A 24,750-nucleotide genomic window follows, 5' to 3' on the forward strand; every position below is an offset into this window, starting at 1 on the left:
ACCCATTGTTGGGAGGAATGCAAAATGATACAACCCAGACATTATTTATCAAAATTATAAATGTATTGGGACGCCTGGGTGGCTCAGTTGGTTGAGCAGCTGCCTTCGGCTCGGGTCATGATCCCAACATCCTGGGATCGAGTCCCACATCGGGCTCCTTGCTTGGCGGGGAGCCTGCTTCTCCCTCTGCCTCTGTCTGCCTGTGCTTGCTCTCTCTCTCTGATAAATAAATTAAAAAAAAAAAAAAATTATAAATGTATACACACTTTGAGCCAGCATTCTCACTTGCAACAATCTATCTGAAAACCTACCTCTATCAATTAGCTATTGCTTCCCAAGGAACCACCTTAACACTTACTGGCGTAGAACAACGATTTATTGTTTCTCTAGATTCGGAGGGCGGCCAGGTGGTTTTTCTGCTGATCTGATCTAGATTACTCAAGTGATGGCAGTCAGCTGACGTCTAGCCTGGGCCTGGATGGCCCCTCGTGGCCGTCACAGGTCTGAGACCTTAGCCCTGATGGCTCGGTCAGCTAGAGGGGGGCTGAGCCGCTGTCTCCATGTGGTACGTCAGTTATCCTGAATTTGTTTAATTGTTTGTTTGTTTAAGCTCCCTGCCCAGTGTGGGGCTTGAACTCGCAGCCCTGAGATCAAGGGTTGCACGCTGTACTGACTGAGCCAGTCAGTGCCGCCAGCCCGAGTTTCTTCATAGCACAGCATCCTCATGGTTCCAAAAGGGTGAGAATAGAAGCTTCAGGGTCTCTTGAGGCCCTGCTCAGAAGTTGTTCGACATTATTTCTTCAATTAGTCTCTAAGCAAGTCACAAGTCCATACCAGCTGCAAAAGGTTGGGGGGGAGGAGAAACAGAATTTTAATGCCCTCTATCTGCCCATGAATGAAATGGCATATACATCAATGTTATTCATTGGATTTTGTTTGCAGACTTGTCCATCAGCAGGTGAGCAGCTGTGAAAAAGGGTGAGGGCGTTGATGTGAGAGTGCTTTAAGACCCCTCGTTAGTCAGATATCAAGGTGTAGAATGAGTAGACCATGCTATTGAGGTATAAGAAAAAAAAGTGTGGGGGCCCCTGGGTGGCTCAGTGGGTTAAGCCTCTGCCTCAGCTCAGGTCATGATCTCAGGGTCCTGGGATCGAGCCCCGCATCGGGCTCTCTGCTCAGCAGGGGAGCCTGCTTCCTTCTCTCTCTCTGCCTGCCTCTCTGCCTACTTGTGATCTCTCTCTCCCTCTCTGTCAAATAAATAAAATCTTTAAAAGAAAAAAGTGTGTGTGTGCATGTGTGTATGTGCACATGTGTGTGCGCGTGTGCTTGTATCCTCAAAGAAATCCTGGAAAGTTACAGAAGAGAACAAGCTGGTAAGCACAGTTGTCAAGAGTAAGAATCTTCACCGTCAACCTTTAATGTTATTTAGATTTTTGAATCTGTGAAAGTACTACCTGTTTTAAATAACTGTATCAAAGAAAGAAGCTACCTTCAAATAATTTCCAACAAAGAAAAAGCTGTCTTAGGCAGCTTGGGCCGCTGTTACAAAATAGCACAGATTGCCCGCTTACCCAGTAGACATTTATTCCTCGCAGTTCTGGAAGCTGGAAGAAGATCACAGTGCCTGCAGATTTAGTTCTTGGTGAGGGCGCTCTTCCTGGATTGTAGATGGTTTGCTGCATCCTCAAAGAGCAAAAGGAGGAACCTCTGGTCTCTCTTCCTTTTCTTAAGAGGTTGCCCGTCCCATCAGGGACGTCTCCCTGGTGGGTGGACATCTCCACCCTTGTGACGGCTTCTCAACCTCATTGTATCCCAAAGGCCCCACCCCCCTGATACCATTACAGTGGGGGTTAGGGCCTCAGCATAAGAATTTGGGGGGCACAAAGACTTTCAGCCCATAACAGAATACTATGATCAAACTTTCACTTTTCAAGGATCCTGCTGGTGGCCATGTGCAGGGAGACCACAGATGGCTGTGCCCGTGGGCACGGTGGGAGCGATCACACAAGAGAGGCCCCCAACCACATCGTGGACATCCGCATATCTGAACATTTATTACAATTGTCTGACAGAGGGAGATCAAGTATCACGAGGAAGGGACACCTTTTTCTATTTACACAAAGGCGCAGTAAGGGTTGGCAGCGGCCCTGGCCAGGTGAAGGTTGATTGGGAAATCAGTTAACAGATAATAAGGCCTGAAGTTAGGGATGGAACATCCATTAAAGAGACAGAGTCTATCAGACATGGCAGCAGACTGGAAAAATTGGTAAGGGAGCAGGAGGGTCCTAGACCACCCCTGGATATCTGCCTCTCGCTCTATGTGCAGGCAAGTTTGCTGGAATAGGATAAATTATTTAAAATAGATTGCCTTTATAAATCACAGCAACAGACTATTAGGAAATGGAAAAATACCATTTATAGAAATATATAGTACCTAAGGAAACCTTTTAAAAATATGTTCATGTCTTTTATGACAGAACATTTTACTTTTGGGCACCTGGGTGGCTCATTGCCTTCAGCTCAGGTTAGGATCCTGGAGTCTCAGGAGCCAGTCCCACATCAGGCTCATCAGGGAGAATGCTTCTCCCTCTGACCCTCCCCTCTCATTCTCTCTCTCTCTCTCACACACACACACAAATAAATAAAATTATTATTTTTTTAAGAACACTTTACTTTTTTTTTTAAAAGATTTTATTTACTGGGGTTCCTGGTGGCTCAGTGGGTTAAGCCTCTGCCTTTGGCTCAGGTCATGATCTCAGGATCCTGGGATCGAGCCCTGCATTGGGCTCTACTCGGCAGGGAGCCTGCTTCCCCTACCCCCTCTCTCTGCCTGCCTCTCTGCCTACTTGTGATCTTTGTCTGCCAAATAAATAAATAAAATCTTAAAAAAAGATTGTGTTTACTTATTTTAGTGGGGGAGGGGCAGAGAGGGAGAGGGAGAATCTCAAGCAGACTCCTGCTGAGCACAGAGCCTGATGCCGGCCTTGATCGCAAAACCCTGAGATCATGACACGAGCCGAAAACAAGAGTTGGATGCTTGGGGAGACTGGGTGGCTCAGTGGGTTAAAGCCTCTGCCTTCATCTCGGGTCATGGTCCCAGGATCCTGGGATCGAGCCCTGCATCGGGCTCTCTGCTCGGCAGGGAGCCTGCTTCCTCCTCTCTCTCTGCCTGCCTCTCTGCCTACTTGTGATCTCTGTCTGTCAAATGAATAAATAAAATCTTAAAAAAAAAAAAAAAAAAGAGTTGGATGCTCAACCAGCCTAGCCACGCAGGCACCCCATGACGGAACATTTTCAATTTTATCAAAAGATTTTAAAGAAATCCAAAACTAATGGGTAGATATACCATGTAAATGAACAGGAAGATGTCAGTATTGCAATGACATTAGTTCTTCCAAAATAGATCTCCAAAGTCCGAGCCACGATCCAGTGTCTGCCGCGTGGTTCTGATGAAGAGAAGGGCCGGAATGAGCCCCCCGGCAGTCAGATACCAACCAGCAAAGAGAACGGTTCAATAGTCCAGATGTCTGCCGGGATTGGATCCCAGCTCCGACCTTGAATAAACTACTTAAACTCTTTGTGCTTCTGTTCCCTTGTCGGTGATAACCTCAGATGGTGGTTGTGAAGATTAACTAATACAAACAAAACACGTAAAGCAGGGCTTGGCACATGATCAGCACTAAGTAAGATCTAACTATTACCATCTCTACTGTTACCCACGCTATGGACATTCTGTTCATGTCACAGGTTCACAATGGTCTGAAGGGGCAGTGGGAATAGGAAGGAGCCTGAGCAGCACATTCCAGGGCCGTGAGAAATAGAACCTGGAAGCCTGATGGGAGGGGTGGAAGCACAGGACAACCGTGCTCTTTCACATCAGCTTGAACTGAGATTTTCGGGGCACCTGGGTGGCTCGGTTGTTAAGGGTCTGCCTTCAGCTCAGGTCATGATCCCGGGGTCGTGGCATGAGCACTCGGAGGGCTCCCCGCTCTGCAGGAACCTGCTTCTCCCTCTCCCACTCCCCCTGCTTATGTTCTTTCTCTCACTGTGTCTCTCTCTGTCAAATAAATAAAATCTGAAAAAAAAAAAAAAAAAAAAGAAATTTCTCCACATGAAGTACTGAATCTTCCTTGAAGGACAGGAAGTAACCCAAGTGCGCTGCAAAAGTAAACCTTGGTCGCATTAAATCACTGAGACCTGGGGGATGTTTGTTACATAGCATAACCTAGCCTCAGCTGGCACAGCCCAGATACCCTGTTGTTCCCAAACTTGACTAAACATAAGACTTTCCGGCAGTCATTGCTCAAAACCCAGATTTCTGGGCTGCAGCACAGCTCTCCCAAATCCGAATTTCCAGGGAAGTGCCTGGCAATCTGTATATTTAACAGGCTTTCCCCTCCATCTTCAGAAGGGTCAAGAAAGCCCGAGCAGCTAAACTTGAAGGAAGGGTAGGAGAGGGGCTTGGGGATGCGAGAGGGAAGGGAGTTCTAGGGGTCAAGAGGAGCACGAGGAAAAGCACGGGGGGGAAATGCGGGGAAGCGTGCTCGGAATGGAATTGGGGTTCACGAGCGACGGTGGTGTGTGCTGAAGTGGGAAGTCAGGGTAGGATTTCTGGGCTTTATCTTACCAATAGTGGGGACGTGGGGAGACCTTCCGAGCAGGTGCTGGCCTGCTTGTGCTGATGCTTTAGAAAGGCCAGTCGGGAGGAGGGGCGGCATGAGAGGCTGGGGCGTGGTCCGGGTCACGCATCTCACAGGGTTATTCGATGGACTTTAAGAATCCCTGAACGGGGGCGCCGGGGGGGCTCAGGTGGTTGGGCGTTTGCCTTTGGCTCGGGTCAGGATCCCAGGGTCCTGGGACCGAGCCCTGCGTCGGGCTCCCTGCTCGGCGGGGAACCTGCTTCTCCCTCTCCTGCTTCTCCCCCTGCTCGTGCTCTTTCTCTGTCCGATAAATAAAATCTTAAAAAAAAAAAATCCCTGAGCAACAAGAGGATTTACGATTGTCAACTCTTGTGTGTTCTTGTGTCCACCTTTAGAGTTGCAGCCAGATTTGAGACGTACATCTTTCACTCATCCCTTTATTTCACAAATATCTGGGCACCTTCTATGTGCCGGGTGCCTTTAGTGCACTGGGAAACCAGCCACGAGTGAAACACACAAAGGTCCCCGCCTTATTTCCTTTGTCCTTATGCCTGGCTAAGGGTGTAAAGGAATAGACCATGCATTCATTCATTAGTTCATTGAGATTTTTAGTGAACATCTGCTTTGCGCCTGACCTTGGTTGCTGGAGGGAAGCTAGGGAAGCAGACATGAGTCAGGCCCAGACTGGTCTCGTGGAGAAGCTGACTCAGCCCACACCTCATGAGGCTGTTTGCCTAGACTGCTGGGAAAGGCTTGAAGGATGGGAAGTCTGACTATCCAAGAAGGGGCCAAGACAGAGTGCTGGGCAGAGGAGAGACGGCATAGTGGAAGGGTATGGGGTGTCCGGGGTCTGGGATCCCGTGGTGTGGTTAAGGCTGGGGTTCTGCAGCCCAAGGAGGGGCAGTGGTAGGAGAGATGAGGTGAGGGCGCTGGCATTCAAAGGCCAGAGCAGCCACCGAGTGCCATCGGGGGGGTCATGGCGGGTAGAGTGGGGGGTAGAGTCGGTGGTGCAGGGGACGGATAGGACCCCATTTGTTCAGGGCACAAACACCTGGGGAGAAAACCGGACACACAGGGAAGGGGCTGCCGTTGGAGGACCAGAGGGGGGACTGATGTGATGCTGCGGGGGAAGCCAACGAGGGCTCAGACTGAGCCACAGTGGTGAGTGAGAAGGGAGAGGACCCAGGAGACAGCTCTGGATCTGGCAGCAGAGGGAGGGGGTACAACACTGTGGCTTTACAAGAACAGGCTTTGTAATCACAGGATGCCTGCGAGAGCCCCAGCCCTGTCCTTTACTAACCTTGTGAACTTAGGGCCACCATTTCAGCATTCTGAGCTTCAGTTTCCGGATCTGTGCACTTGGGATAAGCGCAGGAGCAGCTGCGTGGTTGGGAAGATTCTAGGACCTACTCTGCATGACCCCCGGGGTGGGGGGTGCGCTCAGAGCACGGCAGCATTATGGGGATGGGGGAGGGATCCAAGGTCAGTCTTGTCTCCGCTCGCAGTGACTGGCTGATGGAGATGCCACCTCCCATGGAGAACACAGGCCGGAGCGCTTTGGGAGGAGGAGGCAAGGCCACAGTCCTGGAGGTTCCATCAAAGCTCTGGCCTCATTCACTGCAGCTATGGACTTCCTCGAACCTCTGATGACATCTTTCGCCTCTCTGTTCTCAGTGCTCGGAGCAGGGGCTGTCTTTGAGGAGGAGGGTCTGCCTTGGAGCCACAGATGTGGGTACTGTGGGCAAGTGGGTGCAGTCGGCCCCGGGAAGTGAGAGGGAAAGAGAGCGGAGAAGCCAGGGTGGGGCCCGGGGAGCCCTGACACTGAGGGGCTGTGGGAGAAAGGACGGATCTGGAAGGAGGCTGGACATTCGGAAATGGGGGGCGGGGGTGGGGGAAGGCAGGCTGGAGTCAAGGAGCGGAGGATTTCAAAAAGAGAGAGGTCATCAGGGTCATATGTCACTGAAAGATCATGATGGGTAAGGCCTGACCCGTGGCCGATGGACTTGGCATCAAGAAGGTCATCGGGTAAACTGGTAGAAGCTGGTTCGAGGCCTGTCAAGGGGCCAAAGCCCGCGGCAGGGGTGGAGGTGTTGATGAGATGTTAAACTATGGCGATGGGAGCAGGGAGGTGGGGTCAAGGGGCAGGACGGCGGGCACCTGCATCTGCCGGGCACCAGCTTTCTCCTCCAAGAAGGACGGGTTTCCGTTTCAACAGTCATGGAAGACAGGCCAAGAGGTCAGGAAAGGTAGTGAGCCCCCTGTTCCCCGAGGTAGACAAGCAGACCTCTGAGACCCACGGCTGCCCAGAGATGGGCACAGACAGAGTGGGGAGGGCTGCGCAGCATAAACCCCCAAACACACGAGTCCTGCCCTTCTCAGGCTCGGCTGATTCCTTGCATCACAAAAGCCACCTAGAGGGTCACTTTGGCTATTTCCAGTGTCCAAAGCGCGTCCTGCGGGGCGAACGCGCAGAGGTGGTCGAGCCGGGCTCGCCCAGACTCGCAGACACCGAACCCCGAGTCTCCCTCATCCCCGCTGTAACGGGGTCCAGGGCGCCCCTCCCTGGGTGACCCCGAAATCACTCCCCTTGCCCCCCTTCTGCCGCGCCCCCCCCCCCCCGGCCCCCGGCCAACAGCTCCCTCCGGCCGCCGCAGCTCCGGGCTCTGCGGAATCGCTCCCTGCGCCCCCGCCCGGCCCTTCCCCACCCGCCGCGCCTCTCCACTGCCCTCCCCGCCGGCCCCCTCCCCCGGACTACAACCCCCAGGCGCCCCCAGCCCCGGGCGCTGCGCATGCCCCCTGCTCCCCGCCCCCTCCCGGCTCCCCCCCTCCTCCTTGCCTCCCTCCGCCCCCCTCCCCCGCGCTTCGGCTCCCGCATCCATCCGAGCCTGTGCCGCAGCCGCATCGCCACCGCAGCCCCGGCAGAGCCGAGCCCGGCCCAGGCCCCTGCCCCTGCCCGGCCCTCGGCCCGCAGCCCCCGGCCCCGCCCCCGCCCGCGGGCGGCCCCCCCCCCCCCAGCGGCTCGGGTGCCCCCACCCCCCCGCCCCCGGCGCCCCCAGACTCCAGCCTCCAGCCCCGAGGCGGGAGGCAGGGAGCAGCGGCAGAGGCAGGAGGAGGAGGAGGAGGAGGAGGAGGAGGAGGAGCCGTCGCAGGATGAAGGATCGGACTCAGGAGCTGCGGAGTGTGAGCCGGGGGTGGGGAAAATGGGGGGGGCGGGACCCCAATATTGGGGGGGGCGCGTGGGGGTGGAGTGGGGGAGGTGCTGGGACATGGGGGCAGACGACCGGACTGGAGGAGGTGGGTGGCCGGGGCACCCCAGCATCTGGAGGCACCTGATGTCTCCAATGAACCTGCATTTTGGGGACGGCGGCAGGAAGAGAGGTTGGAGGCCATTAAGACTCAAGGGGGCAGGAGAGGTTCCAGGGGCTTTAGCCACCCACGTTCCCAGGAGGGCCCGGGGGTCTCCTCCGGGAGGGGAGAGAGTGAATGTCCGGGGAGAATGGGAGGGTACTGTCCTCCCCTGGGCAGATTTGCGGAATTCGAAAGATGGGGGCGGTTACTGGGCCAGGCTGAGTCCAGCGGGACCGAGATTCGGGGGGTGCTGTGGGGAAGGACACAGGTTGGGACAGAGATGCCAACACTTGGCAGTGACGGAAGTGTCTGTGTGTGTGTGCACACGCGTGTGTTGCTCCCTGTGGGGAGGGGGCACGTCTCAGAGACGAGGAGGGGAGGGGTGGCCTCAGCAGACAGCCAGAGGGCCAGGGCTGGGGATGCGGTGACCCCAGAGGCGGGAGAGGGCTTGCAGAGGAGAGACGAGGAGGAGGCTCCGTGCCCAGGGCCATGGAACTGGGTTGTGTGACACGGCCCGTGCTCTGCTGGGGGGAACTGGGGCATCCTGAACAGGCAGGGGCTGGTCGGTGTGGGCCCCTGGTTTGCAGGCCTTGAAGAGGCCCAGCTTCAGGAGTCTGGCCAGGCAGTTTGGGTGACAGGGGAGGAGGGTGGCGCTGATGCCCGCAGTGGCGGCCGCCACTTGGAGAGGCTTGATGAGACCGGTTTCTAGGGTAGGGAGAACGTTGGGGGGTTTGTGGAAATGACCCGGGGTCCGAGGAGGCAAAGCTGACAGCCTGCTGTGTGCTCGGGGCCTGTGCTGTTATGTTCAGAAAGTACTAGCCCCAGCCATGATGCAACCTGACGCCCTGGGTCTCTACCAGGGGGACCCTGTTGGTTACTACCCCATTGGACAGATGAAGAAGCTGAGGTTCGGAGATAGCAAGAGCTCGCCCAAGGTCACCAAGCAAGTGGGTGGGAGAATCAGATGGGAATTTGGGTTTCAGTCTGGCAAGTTGACATGAGTCTCTGCTTTTTTTGGATCTTTGAAACAGAAGTCTCCACACTGGGGTTAAAAAGCTCTGTTTTGGGAAGACCCCAGGATAGGGGTGTGGGAAACCAGGCTACAGAAAGCTAGGAGGAAGGGGCTGGAAGATAGAATGACTGTTGCTGTCTCCGGGGAAAGATGTGTTGGCAAATCGGAAGGAAGGAGAAACTGCTGGTTGAAAGAGGGAATTTTGAAGGTTTCTGTATTCGACTTACACTGAATATGGGGCCGGGCATCCACTAAAGGACAGTATTAAAAATAATCAACCTTCTAGTGCCAGAAACTGTCCTAAGCGTTTCATTCATGTTTATTCATTTTGGTCTCCGCCACAACCCTGGTACTAGTGTGGTCCCATTTTACGGGTAAGGAAATTGAGGCCCAGAGAGGTTAAGAGTCACGTAGCCAGGAAACGGCAGGCAGGCGGGCCGGCTCCCACACGGGCGCTCCGAGCTCCCTGCTTTCACGTTGCATTTTCCAAAGCAGTTTGCCATCCATTATCTCATGAGACCCTCGCTGACCTCCCGGTGAGGTATGTAGATGACAGACTACCTCACCTTATAGCTGAGGAACCCGAGGCCCAGAGTGGTTAAATACCTGGCTCAAGGTCACACAGCTCTCAAGTGAGGAACGCAGATTGGAACCCAGATCCCCCGCCGCCAACACTGTTCCATGACTCCAAAACCCAGAGAAATGGAAAGCGGTTGTTGAGGTGAGGTGCTGGCAAATTTGAGGTCTGATCAGAGAGAGGGAGGGAAAGTCCTAAGACACGGATGCAGGGGGAGGCAGAGCATGGCATCCTCATCCAAGTGGATCAGATAGGCCCCTGCCCAGAAGCGAGGAGTTCTGGCTGCTGGGGCTGCAGGGGTGGGCAGCCAGGTGGGGAGGTGGGAGGCGGCTTGGGGGGGTAAAGGGGCCAATGGCTCTGGTGTTAGTCACAGCTCAGAGAGACTGGAGATTCGGGACGGGGGTGGCGGGTAGGGTGGAAAGAAGCTGCCAGATGCAAGGAGCGCCAGGGTCTCCCCACCAGAGTTGGGAGCGAGGGAGACGGGGCAGGGGGGAGAGACGCCTGCCAAAGCAGTCTCTGTGATCCTGAGAGCGATGGCGGGGGCCGGAGGGGGGTGTCACCTCAAGGGACCTGATCATCTTTCCAGCAGGACCTAGCGTTCCCCAGGGGTTCTCAGATCTGTTTATCACATAGCGAGCGGGTGAGGGCGCAGAGTTGGGAGTCGGCCTGTCTGGGTTCATATCCTAGCTTTGCTACTTCCTGTGTGACCTTGGGTGGGTAGGTTTCTTAACCTCTCTGGTCCTCAGTTTCTTCACGTGTGAATTGGGGGTAACAATTGTACCTATTCGCTGGGTTGTCCAAAGGATTGGAACTAGGTAATAGACAAAAGGTGGCTAAGAAGGGCCGTGGGCACCCAGTGCTCTGTGGGTGTTTGTTATTCTACAGCTGACTTGCTTATTTCCCTTGAACCTCATCACACCAGCACCCTGGGATGGGCGGGATGTGACCCCTAATTTATTTTGGAGTAGAAAGGGCCAGAGAGGCAGCCTGACCGAGGTCAAACAGATGGTAAGCAGAGCTGGTGCCGGACCAGGGTTTTCTGTTTTCTAAATTCACCAGGCACCTCTGGGTGCGAGCTGGGAGCTGCTGGGCTGGAGGGGAGCTCGTCAGCCTGACGCCTGACTGACGGGAGCTCCAGGTCCAAGGGGCGGGGCCAGGGATGGGGCTCAAGAGGGGAGAAAGAGGAGTAAGTGAGGTAGAGGGAGGACTGGGGAGAGAGAGAAGCCTGTGTGTGGGCGGGGTTGCGTTTGGACTTTGGAGAGACCTGGCAAGGCCTGCAGTGAGTGGGGGCTGTGATGGGACAAGGCACGCACCCTGAGGGCAGGGACGAGTCATCTGGGTAGCACTCGGATATGGGCTAGGCACAGAGAGGGCCTTCGAAGGCACGCCTGAAAGACAGCGGGCAGGAGTGACCCCATGAGGGAGCAGGACCCAGCAGAGCCCTGGTGATGGGCTGCCAATCCCCCGGCTGCACAGGGCTCCTTTCTGCCATGCAGACACACCAAATTCACCCCTGCCTCAGGGCCTTGGCACTTGCTGTTCCCTCTGCTGGTCTCTCTGTTTTGAGTGCTCTTCCCTCCACGCAGACTGCTGTTCCCTCCGCCTAAAACTCGGTGTCGTCCTGAAAAAAGCCACCCCTGCTAGCCCCTGCTAGCTCGCACAGACGGAACCCGTCCTGTTCCATCTTCATCTCCCTCGATCTGTCGGAGGCAGGACCTCCTTCCTGTCTTATCCGCCGCGGTGCTCTCAGCAGCAGCCAGGGAATGTGGCTCAGCTCATACATGTGTGCTAGGTGAATGAGCGACTCAGAGGGGCAGAGGGAGGACTCGGGGGGAGCAGGTGGGGAAGGAGGGAGCGCCGAGTGGCACGGGGGGCGGGGGGGGGGTGGTGAGAGGGCCAGGCTGGGCGCTGGGAGGGCCGAGAGGCCCAGTCAGGGAGACGGACGGACAGGAGTGGGGGTGCGGCGGAGAGAGACCGCTGCCTCTAGATCGAGCCATGCTTGCACCCCGAGGAGCACGCGTGAGCACGTGTGTGCTGTGTGCAGGGGTACGCATGTGTTTTTACACGCGCGCGCGCGCCCTATGACTTTGCTGTCACCCAACACCGGGCTCTTTCCGCCTCTGTGTCAGTCACCTTCTCACCATCTGTCTCTGGTCCCTGACTTGCTCACTGTGTCCCTCTCCGACCATCCACACATCTGTCTCTGCTGTCGCCCTGCCCGGGTGTGCCCCAGGGCCGCTGATCTCTCTGATGGGAAGACTGCGCCTGGAGGCTTGGATCTGATGCCCCAAGGCCCAAGGCGGAGCCACAGGGCACCCAGGACCTCTGCAGTCCCTCATGGAATGCTCTGAAGCGCTGGTAGAGCTGGTGGGCAGGAAGGGCAGAGGGCCGGGTTCACACCTGGTGCCCCAGACGGTGCCTGCTGTGTCATCCTCAGCGAGTCCCTTCATCTCTCTACGCCTCCGTTTCCTCCTCTGTCAGATGGGTGTAAGAATAGGATCTGCTTCATGGAGTGCTTATAAGGGTTAAACGAAACGCACAAAACATGTATCCCAGGGCCCAGCTCACCATAATTAGTACACACGTGTTAGATTTCTTATCTCCTTCCTTTCGGACGTGAGGAAACTGAGGCTGGAGTTGTCCGTCAGGCGGATCGGGTGCATATGAGCCTCTCTTCCCGCGTGATCTCATTTGCCCACAGCCTGCGTTCCCTCAGGCCGGCCAGCTCCTTCCGGAAGTGAGGCCTCAGTCGTTACTAGGCGCGCACCCCTCAGAGCGGGGAGGGGTGCACCAGCCTGCCCATTCCGCAGACCGACGGGTGCAGAGAAGGGCTGAGGTTTGCCTGGGATCACAGAGGAGGGGAGGTAGAGCGCCTGGCTTCCTACCTGGGCTCTTCCTGCAGCCTGGCCGGCCTTCCTCGATTTTTCTCCTGGCCCCAGGAGTTCAGCAGTGCTGGGGACAAGCAGAGCAGGATCGTGGAGTGGGGTCCGGGGAAGCCTGGGATTAAGCACTTGGCGTTCAGGTCCCACCTCTGGGCTGTTTTGCTGTGAAGCCTTTGGAAGGTCAGGCAGCCTCTCTGAGCCTGCTTCCGTATCTGTAACACAGGAGCTGCAGGGGGTGCCAGCCAACCCGCACGAAACACTGCGTCCTTCGGGCAGCATGAGGCATTTTTCCTGCCTGGACTCATCGCCTCCACCTGCCCAGCATCTGGGGCAGATATTACTGCTGTTCAGCTACGGCGGAGGCTGAAGCCCAGAAGGCAGAAATCGTGTGGCCTAGTAGCTGCTAGCCTGGGCAAGTTCTTTGGCTTCTCTGTGCCTCAGTTTCCCTGTCTATAAAAGGGAGCTATAATAATACCGACCTCAAGAAAGGCTTTTGTAGGAATTAAATGGACAAATAGCCAAAGGGCGTAGAACCGCGCCCAGCTCCTCATCACCTGCTATGGAAATGTTTGGCATTAATGATAATTACGCAGTCCAGGGGCCCTGATAGGGTTTAACGAAAGAGTCACGGAGATCACACGTTGTAAAGCCCAGGTAGAAGATGCTCTTTCCCCAGGGTTTCAGGGTACAGAGCCCCATCAGACTGGGCCTTAGCAGGAGCTGAGCTGAGAGGGAAGATAGCTAGTGGCAGAGGCCCTGGAAGGAGGGGGCCTGGCCTCGAGCCTTCAAAGGGCTTGCGGGGAGTCTGTCTTAGGTGCTTATGATTGCCGGCCCATTCAGCCCAGGCGCCCTTGGACGAGACCCTTCTGTTCCCCCCCCCCCCCCGACCCCCGGTTCCCTCATCTGTGAACTGGGGACGATGATATTTGCTCGTGTGGTCAGGATCAAAAGGGATTACAGATGTGCAAGTGTTTGTGAGATGCAGAGGATTATTCGCTCTCGGCTCCCTGTAATTATTATAGCAAATAAGTCATCCTTGGGTCTCCACCTCTCTTCTCTCTCAAGGACAAGTAAACAGGCAACCAGGGATGCCCCAGGGCAGAATCGAGGGGAACTTGGCTCTGGGGACAAACAGGAGAGAGAGAAAGGGAAATCAGACTTTAGAAGGTCGAGAGTCAGCCTGGGCAAAAGGTGGAGAACAGGAAAGTTCCCAGGCCAGAGGGACGCCCCATGACCTCTGGGCAGCTGGGAAGGGGCCCAAGTCAGAGAAAGGGCAGAGGAGTGGTTTTGGCTCTAGGGGAAGGAGACCCCATGCGACAGCTGGCTTGAGGGCAGGGCGTCAGGGGACGTTGGTGGGTCCTCCGAGAGGAGCTGGGCCTCCCGGAGCCTCTTGGGGCCAAGGTCTATCGGGGTAACCCCGGATCCGGTGGAGACCTGAGAAGCCAGGAGTCCTCTTGGAGTACCCAAGCCCCACCTGTGCCCCGTCTCCTTCCGAGGGCAGCTGTGCACAGAGACAAAGGAGCCTCCCTTTCCCAGGGGATGTTTGGGATCGTCTGGAAACTTATTGGAAGTGCTGGATACATCTTCTGACGTGGGGTGGGGCCCGTGTCAGTAGGGAGAGTTCTCTGCATTCTGTTTGGGCAGGAGCCTGGTGGGGGGCATCGAGCGTGCAGCTGGAGGGCTCCCCCAGGCTCGCAGGCTCCTCCCGGGGCTGTCGGGGCTCTGCTGATTCCGAGTTCACTCGGCTGCCGCGATTGCATCTCGGCCCCATCTGGCTCTGTCTAGGTTCGATCGGAGCTGTCTGGGATCTGTCTGCCCCTAGTCTAGTTGGGTCTGAGCTTGTCTGGTTTCTGTCAGGTCTTGTCTGCGATCTGCTGGGACCCTGTCGGGGATCCACGGGATCCTGGGATCTCTCTGGATCCCAGCCGGCTGTGCTCCAGGTGGACACCTTCGGGTCCTGTCTTGATGCCATTCCGGCTCGGGTAGTGCGATGCTGTCCCGTTTGGGCGAGGTTGTTTCCAGAAGTCCGTCTGTTTAAATCTCCACTGGGGCTGATTAGGGCTCCGCGTGTAATTAAGCTTGACGGGCTCAGCTTTCTGTCCTCAGACTTCTGCCCCAAGCGGGGGAGAGTCTCCAGTCAGGAGCGCGGAGCACCGGGGAGCCCGGTCCGCCCCGTCTTCCTTCCTGGCTCCGCCTGAGTGTGCAGGCCCGAGGCGGGAGGGCCTGGGGGACCAGGCCCGCACGGTGCCTCCGACGCCCCGGGGCTGCGGGTGCGCGTCTGTGCGGGCAGCTTCGCCGTGGGGCCGCGTGTGGGTGAACGTCAGCGTGTCAGAGTGTCTCCGCGTGGGTGTCGGGGGCCTATTTCTGTGTGCCTTGTGTGTCAGCCCTTCTGTCTGTGTCACTGGTCTGTCTGGCGGTGGCGGGGGCGGGGGCGCTGTGGGTGGGTGAATCCCTTTGTGTCTCTGAGCCCCGGGGGTGGAGGGCTGAGCCACCGCAGGTTGCAACTGGGAAATCCAGGCAGGCAGAGTAGGTGGCTGTGAAGCGAGGCTACAAGGAAGCCAGCGAAGACGCCAGAGCCAGAGGGGCAGAGCCGCGGAGCGGAGAAGCCAAGCGGGAGGGGCGGGCGCGGGCAGCGGGGTGCGGGTCGGGGCTGGGGAGCCGCCATGGGTCTCCTCCAGCCCTCCCTGGGCTTGTATGCTCAAGCTGGCGCCCGCAGTTGGCAGTGACGTGACCTTGCCTGGGGCCGAGGCCGGTCGGGTGGAGGCTGGAGGGGAAGAGAAGGGGAGCAGCGCGACCCCCCCCCCCCCCCCCCGCACAGGAGTGGCTGGGGGTGGCGGCTCGAGTCAGCCCCCGGGGCGTCCGCTCCAGACCCCTTCCCGGAGCTCAGAGCCGATTCCTGCAAGGCTGGCGTTTAGCTGGTAGCTATGATACTGGTTAGTGGCAGCTGTCCTGGGTGTCACGCCCCCCCCCAGGGTGACTGCATTCTTGGGGTCACATCCACCCTTGAAAGGGGTGCCTTCTGCGAATTCCCTCCAAGGTGTCCCTTGGGCTCTCAGCTACCTGGCTTCCCGGACCCTGTTCCACAATTTTTCCAGTGTTCATTCGGGCCGCTTGGGGCCCTTGCATTTGACCTGTGGATGACCTGCCCCCTGCAGATGACCCCTTCCCAGGCCTCTGCTCTGAACCTAGAGCTGGGAGCATCAGATCCAGGATAGGGACTGTTCATGGATTCTACCTTTCTTCGCCTCCCAGGCTAAAGACAGTGATGATGAAGAGGAGGTGGTCCACGTGGATCGCGACCACTTCATGGATGAGTTCTTTGAACAGGTAACTGAGCGTCTGATGCTCCAGACCCAGAAGCTGGCCCCCAGGCAATGACTTCCCTGGCCCTGTTCCCACCCCTGCTCTCCACTGCTACACCCTCTTGGCCTTTTTACCTGTCCCTCGACTCTGGATTACCCAAACCCCGACTAAGCCCCAGGGCCCCTTGCCTGGCTCAGCGACTTGGCTGGGCACAGCTCATCTGGTACCCCAGGTGGAAGAGATCCGGGGCTGCATTGAGAAACTGTCAGAGGATGTGGAGCAAGTGAAGAAACAGCACAGCGCCATCCTGGCCGCCCCCAATCCAGATGAGAGTGAGTATTGCTGCTGGGTGGCCGTCAGCGGGATGGGGGTGGACAGTGTTGAGGGGGGAGGAGGTGGGGGATGGGCTCCCCTCCAGACTTCTTACCCGCTCTGGCTCTCCCCTCAGAGACCAAACAGGAGCTGGAGGATCTCACCGCAGACATCAAGAAGACGGCCAACAAGGTTCGCTCCAAGTTGAAAGGTGAGGAATGCAATCCCCAGACTCAGGGGAGAAACAACTCCGCCCTCATTGGACCAAACATGCCTTTCTGTAAGGAGTGCCCACAGGTTTCCAGCACGCAGCTTCCTAAACAGTGAGAAAGCACAAAACCCCAGATCCAGATCTCTGGAGAAAGATAACATGACAAAGAAATGAGGGAGAGGAGGTTTCTGTCCCAGGTGCATCTGAGCGTGGCTGGATCCACCGGCGTGAAGGTCCACCAGAAAACAGAGGCTTTCAAGTGGCTTCAGTTTCATTAAATCCGTCTTTCTCCAGAACAGGTGCCGCGCATAGCGCTAAGCACCCAGTAGGTGGGCCCAGCAAATGCTTCTGAACTGGTATCCTCGGCTCAGGACAGATTGGATTGTGTGGCTGACATCAGGAGCTGGCAAGCTTTCAGGAGGGACCTGCCAAATGCTTATGTATTCACTCTAATTTAAGGACTTGGGTGCTGGTAATAACCACCTTCCCCCAAAGCATTGTGGGTTGGGAACCTCCTTGTCTGCCCGTGCCAGGGGGATAGCGGTGTTACCGTGACGGGGTAAATGCAGCCTCAGAAAACGTTTGCCAGCCACCTACGTTGTCCGAGGCACCGTGCAGGGCATTGGGGAACAGGTGCCAGGTCAGGTGCCTGGACCTACCTGGGTCCAGAGAGAGAACAGGAACTCCATGTGTCCCGCGCTCAGTGGGAGGTCATGTGTGAGCCTCCAGTGCTGATCAGTAAAAATATCCCTTTTACACTTGCATCTTGGAAAGGAAAATGACTTAAACTGGGAGCACATTAAGTACAAAGCCAGGCGGAGGGGGTTCAACTTCCATCATCATCAACTCATTCCTCCCGTCGGCTGCCTCACTGGCTCAGTAAGAAAAACAGAAGCAATTTCAAAGCAGGCTTTTTTTTCCAGGGGGCAGCACTTTTTTTTTTTTTTTTCCTTAATGAAATCTTACAAAGAACTCCAATATATACAATCCATAAAAGATAGGCTGTTCTGGCTGCACTGGCCTTGGGGGGCTCCGCGCCCACCCACCTGGCTCCCCGTTCCTCCGGCAATGGCTGCGGAGGTTCTTTCTCAGAAGCAGGGTTCTCTGGAACGCTGCTTTCAAATCCTTTGGGCCCACCGAGCTCTGACCTTAACACTCTCTATAAGACCACGAGGTAGGCTCCGTGGATTATGTGTGAGTTCAGAAACAGACCAAGAAAGAGCTAGGAAATGTAGCAGTGAGTGACGTAGAGAAGCTGACCTTCCGGACCTCCAGAAGAAGAGAGAGTCTCTTCTCCTGCATCTTTCTCCAGCTACTTGATGGCGTGAGCTCGGGCTTTGCGTGTGACCATAAGTGAGTCGCTTTACCTGGCTGAACCTCAGGTTCTACGTGACCCATGGGCGGATTATGACTGAGCTCGGGATTGTTGTAAGAAGTCAATGAGATCCTCTGAACAACCCTTCACTATGGAGTTGGGCCCCAGACCCAAGTCTGACAACAGAGTCCCGGTAGGGGCCAGAGGTTCCGACCTCCCTGGCTGTGTCTGGCGTGCCTGTGCCTTTTCTGCAGCGGGCAGGCCAGGAGTGTCACTCAGTCCCTGTGCCCACCATTGGTGGCAGGAGAGCACTGGGGTGCTGTTTAGCCCCCAGCCTTTCCTGCCAGAGCAGAACAGAGGAGTGATGTTCTCAGGAATGGCCTGGAGGCCCTTCCAGGTCTGGAGGGCCTGGTGATTCATCTCTGCTGCATTTTCAGAGCGCTGTAGATCTTAGCGCAGGCAAGCTCTTTTTTAGAAAATCTGAAGGACGGAAGTCAGGAGAGCCTGATCCAGAAGCAGGACTCCCAGTTAACCTGTGCGAATTTAGAAGTGGGAATTCCGGAAACAGAGATCACCTTGCAGGGCTGGGGGAGAGCTAGTTTCTGTCGCAGTATCCCTCCTTCCCCTTAGAATTTTCCAAGAAAAAGGCGGCCACTAGAACCTGACCCACCTGAAGTGCCAGCCTTCTGCTAGAAAAACCGCAGGACGGGTTCCTGCCCTCTTTCCAGAGGCTGGAGGAAGTGGAGAGCTCCCCACCTACTGGAGCCCCTCCTGGGGACAAGCAGGAGTTATACGGCTGGGGGACCCTTCAAGACCCAACCCTTCCGCCAGAACAAGTAGCCCCTTTCTGTCTGGTGACCCGGTGACCCTTAATCTTCCTTCCTCCCTGCCTTCCAGACCCTCCAATACGTCTGTCTTCTATTCATCCGCCTCCTGTCCCCGCACCCGGACCCTTTATTGTCTGCCCTGGCCATGGGGGTGACATCTCTTCACAGGCCCGGGGCCTGCCTCGGGATGTCGACCCTTCCTACGTCCCAGACCCCGGCCCCACATGTCCCGGGCTGGTCACTGTACCCTCTCTCCCGCAGCAATCGAGCAAAGCATTGAACAAGAGGAGGGGCTGAACCGTTCCTCGGCGGACCTGCGCATCCGTAAGACCCAGGTGACCAGACCGGACCGGGCCGGACTGGGGAGGGAGCCCTGGTTGGAGCCGGGAAAGGAGAGTGGTCGGCCAGAGCGGAGCGGGGCAGGGGCGTAGCTGGGCCACTGCAGGCCAGGGCGTTGGAGGAGGGCCCGGCGGGGGTCGTCCCGGGACTGAGCACTTATCTGGGGTTGGGATCGTGGCTGAGCTACAGAAGGGCGACAGGCCCGCTCAGCATCTCCTTCCCGCTGCACCCCTGCCCCGGCCTCCTGATGTGTCTGTGCCCCTCCCCTAGCACTCCACACTCTCCCGGAAGTTCGTGGAGGTCATGACCGAATATAACGCGACCCAGTCCAAGTACCGGGACCGCTGCAAGGACCGGATCCAGCGGCAGCTGGAGATCAGTGCGTGCGCCCCGCTTCCGAGTCCCCGGCTTGCCCCGGCCCTCTTCCGTGGCTTCCCCAGGGCTTGCGTGGAGGCTGAAGGCTGGGGTGGGGGGCTCCTGGGTCTCTGTTCCATCCCACCACCTCAGGCCCCCAGACTGGCCCAGTCCGTGAGCAGGGAGGCCTTTCTCCCCACAGCTGGAAGGACCACCACGAACGAGGAACTGGAAGACATGCTGGAGAGCGGGAAGCTGGCCATCTTCACCGACGATGTGAGCCCCGGGTGGGGGTGAGGTTGCGTTAAGGTCCTAAGTCCACCCTGGGATCACAGACAGCGGGAAGCCAGGTCCTGGAGCTGGGGACTGCCATGGGAGCAGGGCAGCAAGGCACCCCCATAAAAACGGGCAACGTGTTGAGTAGCCACACACTGTTCTAAGCACCTTACATACTTGCATTCACCTGCTGTCTCATCTGGTCCTCACCACCACCCTCTGAGGGAGCCACAGTTCACCAGTGAGGACATCGGACGCAGAGATTAACCGGAGAGGTTAAATAACACGCCCAGGGCCTTGGAGCCAGGATTCAGATACCGGGTCTCCTTCCTGCCAGTTAGGGCTTTGACGTCCTGAGAAGATACGCTACTCCCTGCCGAAGCGGGGCATTTCACCAAATGAGTAATGTGCCCACATTATGAGATTTTGAAAATACACCAGTTTTAGTTTTGCTAAAGTTTTACGCCCTGCCCTGCCTTTGTCATCTTGAATGCGAGTGGACAGGCTTCCCCCACTGTACTTCTTTCTCTTTGTAGGTTTTGCCTTGGCCTGCCCAGTTCTGTCTCTGCTTCTGATGGCAGAACGGCTCTGGTTAAGATTTCTAGACCAGAACTCGAGTCTGTTCAGTGACTGTCTAGCAGTTTTCAGCAAATTGTTATTTAGAGAACTGATCTCGATTAAATTAGCTTTGGAGGAAATTGATTAGGGCCGGGTAGCAGCCTGGAGTCCTCCCAGACAGCTCTGCCCAGGCTTCCGTGGGAGAACAGAGGGGAGCCTGGTGGGTTCTAAGAGGACAGAGCTGATCCCTGCCAGTGAACCCGCCGTCACTGCAACGGAAACCCGTCAGTACAATGCAGGGTGCTCGGGGATCGTGCCTGAGGGATGTGCAACCCGCAGACAGGCCCTAAGGTAGCAGTTAACTCCTAGCGTCAGGGAAGGCTTCCTGGGGGAAGTGGCACGGAGCTGTGCTGTAAGAAACAAGGAGCATTTGGATGTGGTGAGGCGAAGAGCCCACCAGAGAAGGGGAGCAGACTGAACCAAGGTGGGGGCAGGGGGCCACTTGCCAAATAGCCACTGGATGATTTTGGCTCGTAGAGGAGATGTAGGAGATTAGGGCAGAAAGGGAGACTGAGCCCTGGGTAGGGTGAAGGTGTACAGACTGGGGGGGGCAGGGAGGAATTGTGGGGGGCCCTGGAGGGTTTCAGAGCAGGGGAGTGGCTTGATGGGGTCTGAACAGTAAGCAGTTGGGGAAGCGAGTGGCCCGGCTCAGGCCAGGGGTGGGGGGGGAGAGGGAATCCCTGCTCGTGGATGGGAGTGAATTTCTCTCCCCCCGACTCTTGAGGGCTGCGGTGCAATTCTTTATTTCTGCCCTTGCTCATGTCTTGGGGGCTCCAGAGCAGGCACACTGCCTTCTCTGCTTCTACTTGCTTTCTCTGCGGTGTCCTCTGCCTTTGACCAGACAGAGGCCCCCAATGCTAGTGGTGACTCTGCAACCCTATCGCTCTTCCCTGGTGTGTGTGTGTGTGTGTGTGTGTGTGTGTGTGTGTGTGTGTTAGAGGAAGCCCTGGGGAGGTGGCGGGTTCAAGCCAACTTTTATTTCTTGTAACTCAGACTTCTCTTTGGTGTTTACTGTGTGCCTGGCAGGTGCCGTTCTAATCGGTGGATATACAGTGACTCAAAGCACGGTGGGAGGTGGGCACTGCTATCATCCACCTTTTCTAGGTGTGGAAACTGAGGCCTGGGAAGGTTAAACAACTGGCCCACAGTCAGAGCTAGGAAAGGACGGTCAGATTTCAGCCCAGACACTCCGGCTGCAGAACCCACACTTACCAGGGTGCAGAGGGGTCTGCAGCTCCTCCCCTCGCGTCCCCCCCCTGTCACCCTAGATCAAAATGGACTCGCAGATGACGAAGCAGGCACTGAATGAGATCGAGACGAGGCACAACGAGATCATCAAACTGGAGACCAGCATCCGAGAGCTGCACGACATGTTTGTGGACATGGCCATGCTTGTGGAAAGCCAGGTACTGCCTTTCCCCCGCCTTCTGGGACCCTCCTGCGGGTCCCTGGGGTGCCCCCGCTTCAGCCCAGCCCCGACCCCATCCTCTGCAGGGCGAGATGATTGACCGCATTGAGTACAACGTGGAACATTCCGTGGACTATGTGGAGCGAGCCGTGTCCGACACCAAGAAAGCTGTGAAATACCAGAGCAAGGCCCGGAGGGTGAGCGGGGGTGGGGGGTGGGGGGTGGGCCCCGGGGAGGGGCGAGGGGTGGGCAGCCAGGGCAGGTGGGCGGCAGCGGAGGAGGGCTCCGTCGGCTCAGGCCGGGGCGGGCGGGTGTTGAAAGCCGGAGGGACTCCTTATCTCGGGCTCTGACCTCTTCGTTTTCTGTTCCCCCCTCTTTCCCGCACACCTCCTCCCCGGCCTGCGCCCCATCTGTCCGTCTCTCTTCATCTGTCCGTCTCTCTCGGCCTTCCTCTCTGTCGACCTTTCCGCCTGCAGAAGAAAATCATGATCATCATTTGCTGTGTGGTGCTGGGGGTGGTCTTGGCGTCATCCATTGGGGGGACGCTGGGCTTGTAGACCCCCACCCCTGTCTCGCCCAGACCCTCCCCCCACATTGGGAGCAATACCCCCACCGCCCCTTTCACTCCATCCCCTGCTCCAGGCTCACCCCCAAGACAGACCCAGGCAGCCCCCCTTCCCCACTTCCTGTCGGACCCCAGAGTCCCCGGACCTGCCCCCCACCCGCCACGGACCACCCCCCGCACGTAGACAGCAGCAGGCGTGATTACACACGCACACCCACATGCGTGCCGCCAGAACATGCTCAAGACGTGTGGACACCCCAGCGTGTGTGTGTGCGCGTGCGACGTGTGTGTAGAAGCCCCCAACCCCCCTCAGCCGCCCCCACCCCCGGTCTGTGTGTCATCTGAGCTCTACCCCTTCACTTGGGTTGTTGTGTGTGGACTGCGGCCAGGTGTAACACAGCAGCCCTGCTCTGTCTTCTGTGACAGGCGTGTGTGTGTTTGTGTGTGTGTGTGTGTGTGTGCGTGTCAAGGGTGTGCTTCCACGGTTGATCGCTGTTCTCCTCAGAGCGCTTCGTGTTGTGCGCGGACACCCGTGTTGGGTGGGCGCCAGAGCTGTATTTCTGGGCTGTGTACAATACGTCTGTGTGAGTGTGAGTGTGAGTGTGAGTGTGTGTGGAGAGGCTTTCTACGCAGTGTGCTTCTGCCCGCCGGTGTGTTAGACGCGCACACGTGTTCTTCAGAGACGGGCGCCCGGTCCGGATTCGTGTCGCCGGCTGTGTCACCGGCCGTGTGTGCCGTCGGCCCCGCTCGCGCTCCCCCGACTGCCCACCGCCCTCTGGGGCGGCCCCACACCCCGATCCACCACACGGCGGCGGCGGCCTGCCCGGCCGGGTCTCCGGGCCCGTGCGCCCGCATGCCGGTCCTTCTCCGTGGCCCCGCGGGGGCGGCCTTCATCTGGGAACGCTGGCGGGCCTCGGTGCGCCCCCGGGCCAGGCCGCGAGCGCGAGTGGCCCCCGGCCCGGCCTCTTCGCGGGCAGTGGCACCCCGGGGGCTGCCCCAGACAGGCGCCGAGGGAGGGCACCGCTGCCTTCCACACGTTTCCTCAGAACGGGGAGAGGCCCGCGTGGGTCTTGGCCGCCCCAGTCGTCGCTCCGGGCTCTGCCTCAGGGACCGGAATGGCCCCCGTGGCGGCCTGCACGCGGTGGGGCCGGGGGCGCGTCCCGGGACCCTCCCCCGGACCTGGACACAGCCACCCCGAGGTGAGGCACGGGCCCAGGGCCGTGGGGCGACGGAAGGGCCAGCCCCTCCCTCGCTGGGTGCGCAGGGCACCGGCACTGGGCACGGCGGGTTTGCGGGGCTGGTGGCAGGCGCGGGGTGCGGGGGCGCGGGACCCGCGGGTACAGCCTGAACGCACGCGGCGCGCGCGCCGGGGTAGGGCCTGTGTGTGCACAGGGTGAGGGAGTCTGGCACGTGTGTTCACGGTGTTTCCCAGGGTCCCCCTTCGTGTGAGGCGTGTGCGTGTGTGTGTGTGTGTGTGTGAGAGAGAGACACAGACACAGAGACAGGGAGACTCTGCACTTGTGGCCTTCCAGAACACAGTCCCCCTCGGGCCCCCACCCCAGCTCCCGTGGCTGGCCCCATTGCTCCCCGAGCTGTCTGAGCCCCGTGTGAGGCCCATCTGTGTAACAGCCCCAGAGGTGGGCTCTGCTGCGGAGGGCAGCCTGCCCGTCCCTGCCAAGGGTGTCCTGCAGCGCGACGGGATGTCTGCCCCGGCCTCTGATCACAGCCCTCCTCTCATCTCGGGCTTCTCCGGGGACATCAGGACAGGCCCCCGCACCCCCACCCTTTTTCCTTCCTGCCTCCGGCGCCAGGACACCCTTGCAGCCCAGGTGTTTCCGGAATTCCCACCGCCTTCGGGGCCACCAGCGGGAGGGCGGAGCCGTGTCTGGAGGGATGCCGTGGCCTCCGGGAGCGGCAGCGGGCCCATGGCTGCCCATCTCTGGGCAGCTGGACTGGAGGTTCATCAAGGGTCTGCTGGGCCCCAGCTTCTTCAAGTCCCGCACGTCGTGCGAGGGCAGCTTGTTGGCGGCTGTGTCTGTATGGGTCCCGGAACGTCGTCGTCTGGGGGCTGGTGTCTCGTGCATGTTCTCGGACAAGTGTGTGCTGCTCCCCCTCCACGCGCCTACAGCCACCAAGCCCCCGAGTGACCCGGGGTGGCCCTGGGCCTGGGCCGGGGCTCGCTGCTTCCCCTCCCCCCAAGCCCTGCCTCTCTCAAAGCCCACCGCGTGTTCATCCCATGTGCCTGTGGGCCGGTGCACGCTCTTGCCACGCCTTGAGCGTGTGTACATGATGTGTTCTATGCATTCACCCTGTCCCCCAAGCCCGCCCCGCAGAGGACATGATGGGTGGCCCCCGGCTCCCTTCTCCCCCACCCCGCCCCCTGCCCGCTGTGCAGCCGTGTCCGTTGGCGTGTGTTTCCGTGTCGCTGGCGTGTCACGTGATGTAGCCGTGTTTGCTGACATGAGCCCTTGCCCCTTCTGTTTCTCTGTTGGTTTCTAGAGCTCTTTCCGTCTCCTCCCAGGAGGGGACAGGACTCCTGGGGCCTGGCTGGGGGCCCAGAGCCAGGCCACCCTCTCCTGTTAGCCCTCAGAGTCCATTTCTCTCTATTGGTGACCAAGTTGCAAATGGATAAAACACAGGAAAATTCTGCCCCCCCCACCCCGCCCTGCATGTCCTGTCCCGAGAGCCCCCCACCCCCACCCCGGGCCGGGTCGGGCCCCGTGGGACGGGAGAAATAGCAACCAATCCAACAGCGGGCGTGCC

General features: G+C 58.0%; 1 protein-coding gene and 1 long non-coding RNA gene across 2 annotated transcripts; one reads left to right on the forward strand and one right to left on the reverse strand.

Annotated features, from left to right (window-relative positions):
* Positions 1-358: 358 nt before the first annotated feature.
* LOC131819893 (uncharacterized) lies at positions 359-1,787 on the reverse strand. The gene is made up of 2 exons (XR_009349378.1): positions 1,572-1,787; positions 359-837 (listed from the first exon to the last, which is right to left on the reverse strand). It is a non-coding gene; the product is annotated as an uncharacterized LOC131819893 (long non-coding RNA).
* Positions 1,788-7,671: 5,884 nt separating this feature from the next.
* On the forward strand, positions 7,672-24,744 carry STX1B (syntaxin 1B). The gene is made up of 10 exons (XM_059154379.1): positions 7,672-7,820; positions 15,712-15,786; positions 15,995-16,094; positions 16,211-16,285; positions 18,689-18,762; positions 19,037-19,145; positions 19,323-19,396; positions 21,283-21,420; positions 21,509-21,619; positions 21,899-24,744. Exons 1-10 carry the CDS (start codon positions 7,791-7,793, stop codon positions 21,977-21,979), a joined length of 867 nt encoding a protein of 288 aa, XP_059010362.1. The 5' UTR covers positions 7,672-7,790; the 3' UTR covers positions 21,980-24,744.
* The last annotated feature ends 6 nt before the right edge of the window (positions 24,745-24,750 follow it).

This window comes from Mustela lutreola, chromosome 17 (assembly GCF_030435805.1).
Source record: "Mustela lutreola isolate mMusLut2 chromosome 17, mMusLut2.pri, whole genome shotgun sequence".
Taxonomy (NCBI): Eukaryota; Metazoa; Chordata; class Mammalia; order Carnivora; family Mustelidae; genus Mustela; species Mustela lutreola.